General features: G+C 39.7%; 1 protein-coding gene across 1 annotated transcript; it reads right to left on the bottom strand.

The window, feature by feature from the left end:
- Positions 1-6,389: 6,389 nt before the first annotated feature.
- On the bottom strand, positions 6,390-7,601 carry LOC130868593 (rhox homeobox family member 1-like). The gene is made up of 2 exons (XM_057760753.1): positions 7,186-7,601; positions 6,390-6,507 (listed from the first exon to the last, which is right to left on the bottom strand). Exons 1-2 carry the CDS (start codon positions 7,599-7,601, stop codon positions 6,390-6,392), a joined length of 534 nt encoding a protein of 177 aa, XP_057616736.1.
- Positions 7,602-7,852: the final 251 nt, after the last annotated feature.

Raw genomic sequence — 7,852 nt, 5'->3', positions numbered from 1 at the left:
CAACTGTCACTTAACTGTGCAGACTGTCACTTAACGAGGGAGGGGGACTTGATTGGGGGAGGGGGAGAGAAATGGGAGGCGGTGGCGGGGAGGAGGCAGAAATCTTTAATAAATAAATAAAAATAAATAAAGAACAAAACAAATCCAACAAATTCTTAACACAAAACATCCAGGAAATCTAGGACACAATGAAAAGACCAAACCTAAGAATGATAGGGGTAGAAGAAGAAGAATTACAGCTCAAAGACCCAGAAAATATATTCAACAAAATTATAGAAGAAAACTTTCCCAACCTAAAGAAGGATATTCCTATAAAGGTACAAGAAGCATACAGAACACCAAATATACTAGATCAAAAAAAGCCTCCCCTCATCCTATAATAATCAAAACACAAAACATAGAGAATAAAAAACAAATATTAAGAGCTGCAAAGGAAAAAGGTCAAGTAACATATAAAGGGAAACCTATCAGAATTACACCTGATGTCTCAATGGAAACCATGAAAGCCAGAAGGTCTTGGGTAAATGTGCTGCAGATACTAAGAGACCATGGACGTAAGCCCAGACTACTATACCCAGCAAAACTTTTATTCACTATCGATGGAGAAAACAAGATATTCCAGGACAAAAACAAATTTAAACAATACGTTGCCACAAACCCACCCTTACAGAAAATACTAGAAGGAAAATTACAAATCAAGGAATCCAACAACACCCATGTTAACACAAGCATCTAACAACCCTCCGCCAGCACAGCTCAAAAAAGTAAAACACAGTAACTATACCACCAGAAAAATAACCGGAGTTAACAACCACTGGTCATTAATATCACTTAATATCAATTGACTCAATTCACCTATAAAAAGACACAGGATAAGAGAATGGATACGATATCAGGATTCAAAATTCTGCTGTCTACAAGAAACACACCTCAAACTCAAAGACAGACACTACCTCAGAGTAAAGGGTTGGGAAAAGGTTTTCCAATCAAATGGACCAAAGAAACAAGTGGGTGTGGCTATAATAATATCTAACAAAATTGATTTCAAACTAAAATCAACCAGAAGAGATGCAGCTGGACACTTTATACTCATAACAGGAACAATTTATCAGGACGAAGTCTCTATCCTGAATATATATGCCCCTTACATAAAAGGACCCACAATATGTAAAAGAAACATTAATAGAACTCAAAGCATACATCAAATCCCACACTCTAATAGTAGGAGATTTCAACATCCCACTCTCACCAATGAACAGGTCTACCAGACAGAAACTTATAAGAGAAATAAGAGAACTATCAGATGTAATGAACCAAATGGACTTAACAGACATCTATAGAACATTTCACCCAAACAGAAAAGAATATATCTTCTTCTCAGCATTGCATGGAACCTTCTCAAAAATTGACCACATAATTGGTAAAAAGCAAACATCCACAGATACAAAGAAACTGTAGTATCCACCTGTGTACTATCGGATCACCATGGAATAAAGTTAGAATTCAACAACAATTCTAACCCCAGAAAGCCTACAAACTCATGGAAACTGAACATTCAACTACTGAACCACCCCTGGGTCAAGGAAGAAATAAAGAAAGAAATTAAAGTCTTCCTTGAATTCAATGAAAATAAAGACACATCATACCCAAACCTATGAAAGCAGTGCTAAGAGGAAAGTTCATAGCACTAAGGGCCCACATAAAGAAAACAGAGAAAGCTCACATTAGAGACTTAACATCACACCTGAAAGCTCTAGAAAAGAAAAGCAGATGCACCCAGGAGGAGTAGAACACTGGAAATAATCAAACTGAGGGCTGAAGTCAACAAAACAGAAACACAGAAAACAATCCAAAGAATCAATGAAACAAAAAGCTGGTTCCTGGAGAAATTCAACAAGATTGACAAACCCCTATCCAAACTAATCAAACGGCAGAGAGAGAACATGCAAATTAACAAGATCAGGAATGAAAGGGGGGCCTTAACCACAGACACAGAGGAAATTCAGAGAATCATTAGATCTTACTACAAAAGCCTATATGTCACAAAATTGGAAAATATGAAAGAAATGGACACCTTTTTTGATAAGTAGCATATACCAAAATTAAATGAAGACCAGGTGAACAATTTATATAGACCTGTAAGTCGCGGGGAATTAGAAGCTGTCTTCAGAAACCTCCATAACAAAAAAAGCCCTGGGCCAGATGGTTTCAATGCAGAATTATACCAGAACCTCCAAAAGGAGATAATACCTATACTCTTTAATGTGTTTCACAAAATAGAAACAGAAGAGTCATTGCCAAACTTTTTTATGAAGCTACAATCACCCTGATACAGAAACAACATGAAGACTTAACCAAGAAAGAGAATGACAGGCCAATCTCACTCACGAACATCGATGCAAAAATTCTCAATAAAATACTGGCAAACCGAATCCAAGAACACATCCAAAACATTATTCGTTATGATCAAGTAGGCTTCATCTCAGAGAGGCAAGACTGGTTCAACACATGAAAACCTATCAATGTAATCCATCATATAAATAAACTGAAGGATAAAAATATGATCATTTCATTAGATGCTGAAAATGCATTTGACAAAATTTAACACCCCTTTATGATAAAGGTCTTGGAGAGATTAGGGATAAAAGGTTGATTCCTAAATATAATAAAAGCGTATACAGCAAGCTGACAGCAAACATTAAATTAAATGGAGAGAAACTCAAAGCCATTCCACTAAAATCAGGAACACAACAAGGCTGTCCACTCTCTCCATACCTCTTCAAACTTGAAGTTCTAGCAATAGGAATAAGACAACATAAGGAGATCAAGGGGATTTGAATTGGAAAGGAAGAAGTCAAACTTAGGTTACTTGCAGATGATATGATAGTGTACATAAGCGACCCCAAAAACTCTACCAAAGAACTCCTACAGCTGATAAACATCTTTAGTAATGTGGCAGGATACAAGATCAACTCCAAAAAATCAGTTGCCCTCCTATACACAAAGAACAAAGAAGCAGAGAGGGAAATCAGAGAAACATCACCTTTCACGATAGCCACAAATAGCATAAAGTATCTTGGGGTAACTCTAACCAAGGAAGTGAAAGATCTATTTGACAAGAACTTTTAGTCTTTGAAGAAGGAAATTGAAGAGCATACCAGAAAATGGAAGGATCTCCCTTGCTCTTGGATTGGGAGGATCAACATAGTAAAAATGGCAATTCTACCAAAAGCAAACTGTAGATTCAATGCAATCCCCATCAAAATCCCAACAAAATTCTTCATAGACCTTGAGAGAACAATAATCAATTTTATAGGGAAAAACAAAAATCCCAGGATAGCCAAAACAATCCTATACAATAAAAGTACCTCCGGAGGCATTACCATTATTGACTTCAAACTCTACTACAGAGCTACAGTAATGAAAACAGCTTGGTATTGGCATAAACACAGAGACATTGACCAATGGAATCAAATCGAAAACCCAGATATTAATACACAAACTTATGAACACCTGATTTTCGACAAAAGAGTTAAAAGTATACAATGGAAGAAAGAAAGCATCTTTAACAAATGGTGCTGGCATAACTGGATGTCAACCTGTAGAAGAATGAAAATAGATCCATGTCTATCACCATGTACAAAACTCAGTTTTAAATGGATTAAAGACCTCAATATTAATCTGAACACACTGAACCTGATAGAAGAGAAAGTTGGATGTAGTCTACAACACATGGGCACAGGAGACCACTTCCTACATATAACCCCAGTAGCACAGACAATAAGGGTAACAGTGAATAAATGGGACCTCCTGAAACTGAGAAGCTTCTGTAGGGCCAAGGACACTGTCATTAAGACAAAAAGGCATCCTACAGATTGGGAGAAGATCTTTACCAACCCCGCATCAGACAAAGGTCTTATCTCCAAAATATATAAAGAACTCAAGAAACTAGACATTAAAACTCTAATTAACCCAATTAAAAAATGGGATACTGAACTGAACAGAGAATTCTCAACAGAAGAAGTTCAAATGGCCAAAAGACACTTAAAGTCATGCTCAACCTCCTTAGCCATCAGGTAATTGCTAATCAAAACAACTCTGAGATAACATCTTACACCTGTCAGAATAGCTAAAATAAAAAAAAAACACCAATGATAGGCTATGCTGGAGAGGATGTGGAGTAAGAGGAACACTCATCCATTGTTGGTGGGAATGCAAACTCGTGCAACCACTTTGGAAATCAGTGTGGTGGTTTCTCAGGAAACTGGGAGTCAAGCTATCTCAGGATCCAGCAATTCCACTCTTGAGAATATACCCAATAGATGTCCAATCATACTACAAAAGCATTTGTTCAACTATGTTCATAGCATCACTATTTGTAATAGCCAGAACCTGGAAATAACCTAGGTGCCCCTCGATAGAAGAATGGATAAAGAATGTGTGGCACATATACACTTTAGAGTTCTTCTCAGTGATAAAAAACAATGACATCTTGAATTTTGCATGCAAATGGATGGAAACAGAAAACACTATCCTTAGTGAGGTAACCCAGATGTAAAAAGATGAATATGGTATGTACTCAATCGTAAGTGGTTTCTAGCCATATATAAGGGACATTGAGCCTATAGTTCATGATTCTAGAGAAGCTAAATAAGAAGGTGAACCCAAAGAATAACCTATTATTATCCTCCTGGGTATTGGAAGTGGAAAGATTGTAGGACAGGGGTTGGGAGCAAGGGGGTGGGTGTGGGTGGGGATAAGGGGAGATGGGGAGAGAGAAGGGAGAAGGGGAGGATGGGGAGAGCTTGAGGGAATGGGATGGTTGGGATGGAGGAGGGGTGGATGAAGGATCAAGGAAGTAGATATCTTAATTAAGGGAGCCATTTTAATGTTGGCAAGAGACTTGACTCTGGAGGGGTTCCCAGGTGTCCAAGGAGATGTCCCCAGCTTATTCCTTGAGCAGCAGAGGAGGAGACGGTGCCTGAACTGATCTTATCCTATAGCCACACTGATGAATATCTTGCATATCACCATAGAAACTTCATCTGGCAATCGATGGAGATAGAGACAGAGACCCACATTGGAGCACTGGACTGAGCTCCCAAGGTCCATATGAAGAGCAGAAGGAGGGAGAACATGAGCAAGGAAGTGAGGACCACGAGGGGTGCGTCCACCCACTGAGACGGTGGGACTGATCTAATGGGAGATCACCAAGGCCAGTTGGACTAGAACTGATGGTGCATGTGATCAAACCGGACTCTCTGAATGTGGTTGATGGTGGAGGCTGATGAAAAAGCCAAGGACAATAGCGCTGGGTTTTGATTCTACTGCATGGATGGGCTTTGTGGGAGCCTAGTCTATTTGGATGTTCACTTCCTGGACCTGGGGTAAACAGAGAGAACCTTGGACTTCCTATAGGGTAGGGAACCCTGACTGCTCCTTGGACTGGAGAGGAAGAGGGAGGTAGAGTAAGGGGGAAGAGATGGAAATGAGAGGAGAGAAGGAGGTGGAAATTTTCAATAAGAATAAATAAATTAAAAAAACACTGATGACAACTTATGCTGGAGAGGATGTTTAGATAAAAGGAACATTCCTGCGTTGCTGGTGGAAGTGTAAACTTGTAGAGCCGCTTTGGAAATAAGTATGGCGATTTCTCAGAAAATTAGGAAACAATCCAGCTCCAGACCCAGCAATACCACTGTTGGTTATATACCCCAAAACACTCAATCATACCACAAGAACATCAGCTCAAATATGTTCATAGGAGCATTATTCGTAAGAGCCAGAACCTGGAAAAAACCTAGATGGCCCTCAACCAAAGAATGGAAAAAGAAAATGGACATTTGCACAACAGTAAAAAAAAAATAATGACATCTTGAAATTTGCAGGCAAATGGATGGATCTCGAAAATACCATACTGGGTGATATAACTCAGACCCACAAAGACAAATATAATGTATTACTCACTCATAAGTGGTTTTTAGACATAAAGCAAAGAAAACCAGCAATCCCAGGGAACTGAGACAACAAAGAGGACCCTCTGAGAGGTACAAATGTATCTAAATAGGATGTAGAAAAAGACAAGATCTCCTGAGTGAATTGGGAGTGTGGGGGTCACAGGAGAGTGTAGATATAGAGAAGGGAAAGGGAAGGAGGAGCAGAGAAAAATATATAGCGCAAAAAAGACAATTAAATAAAATAAAAATGCTAAAAGATAAGTTGTGTGCTTTTTTAGATTTTTTTCAATTAAGAGACTATGCTGTCTCAAATAATGGGAAAGGACACTTAAGGGTGCCCGTTCCATTTTTACTTCTGGAAAATATCAAGATTCAGTGCACGGATACTATTATAACCCAGACAAGGACACCTCTCACCCACGCTCGCCTTTCCTAATGGGTACAAGAACATGGACCATGTCCTGAAGCAGAGTGCCCTGCAAAAGCCTTTTCAGATTTACTGACCCGCACTCTGGATTCTCCCAGGAACAAGCACTTTGCAAGATCCTTCCTGTGAGAAGAAGACGGAAATTGGAGCTGTTAGTGAAATACAGCATTTCAGCTTGGCAAAATGAAGAGACTTCTGGAGATGGATCACAGGCCAACAGAAAACTATGGAGAGATGGGGAGCTCTAAAGTATGAAAGCGGGTTTTCAGTGACCTCCATTTTATTGCAAAATATAACCACATTAATTGACACAAGGTGGATATGCTATGCTAGTAGAGGGATTGCTTAGAAACCACTAGGACTTGAGTACAATTCCCATTATAAAACATGGGTCAAGAAGAAGAGGATAAGAAGGAGGATGAAAAAAACATAAAGAAAACTTAAAGAACAAATTGAGAGGCACCAACCAACACTGCATAGATGATAGATAGATAGATAGATAGATAGATAGATAGATAGATAGATAGATAGATGGATGGATGGATGGATGGATGGATGGATGGATGGATGGATGGATGGATGGATGGATGGATAGACAGATAGACAGACAGATAGATAAATATAGATACAGATATAGATGTTGACTTTGACCACAAAAAACATCCTTCCCATATCCAGCAACTAAACAAAGACCTCATGCTAGGGGCTCAAAGCAGACAGGGCCCACAGTGTGAAGAACACACCTCCTAATGAGATGCTGAAGGATGGGAGCTGGAACAACTACTGAAACAACTCACATACCTTATGATCTCATTGGGGTACTGGGTTTTTTCAAAAACTTCTTCCAACTCATTCAGCTGCCTGGGTGTGAGACCAAACTGGATCCGTGGCCTTGTGCGCCGGACATGTGGCACTCTGGCAGCAGCCACGGTCTCCTGCTCCTTCAACTGTGGGTTTCTGTACCCTTGGATGCTCCCATGGCTCTCATGCCTGATGTCATCACCAACATAGTTGAAGTTAGCAACGTGGGTCACATCATCCTTGCGGTGTGGGATGCCCTGGTTCTTTGGTTTCTCTGAACCATTTAGAGAACCTTCTCCAAAGATGACACTTTCTGTTGTTGTCGTGGCCTCTTGTTCAAAATCAAGGCTCACCTCAATCTCATTTTCATCCAGTTTGTAGAAATTGTGGTCCACATGTTGGGATTGGAAAGCCATGATGAGACCTAAAAGAGAGTAGTGCCATCTCCATAAATGTTTTGAGGATTGAAATGATTTTGCAGCATGTGGGTTTTTAGCAAGTTTCACATCTGTCCTCTTTCCATTCCACAATCCCTATAGGAGATCCGTGCCCACTGAAAGTGGCTCTAGGGAGCATGTGCAGAATGGATCGAACATGGAATCCAACTAAGTCCACCAAAGCCTTGAGGAATGGAGTGGAGGAGAAAGAAAGCTGTTGCAGGTGCACA

This window comes from Chionomys nivalis, chromosome X (genome assembly GCF_950005125.1).
Source record: "Chionomys nivalis chromosome X, mChiNiv1.1, whole genome shotgun sequence".
Classification (NCBI taxonomy): domain Eukaryota; kingdom Metazoa; phylum Chordata; class Mammalia; order Rodentia; family Cricetidae; genus Chionomys; species Chionomys nivalis.
This window is presented reverse-complemented; position numbering and strand designations above follow the sequence as displayed.

Bases quoted from the DNA above. Each gene is read 5' to 3' on its own strand.
- LOC130868593 (XM_057760753.1), bottom strand. From the start codon at position 7,601: ATGGCTTTCCAATCCCAACATGTGGACCACAATTTCTACAAACTGGAT. The intron at 6,508-7,185 runs GTATGTGAGTTG...TTCTTCTCACAG, and splicing joins TACCCCAATGAGATCATAAG to GAAGGATCTTGCAAAGTGCT.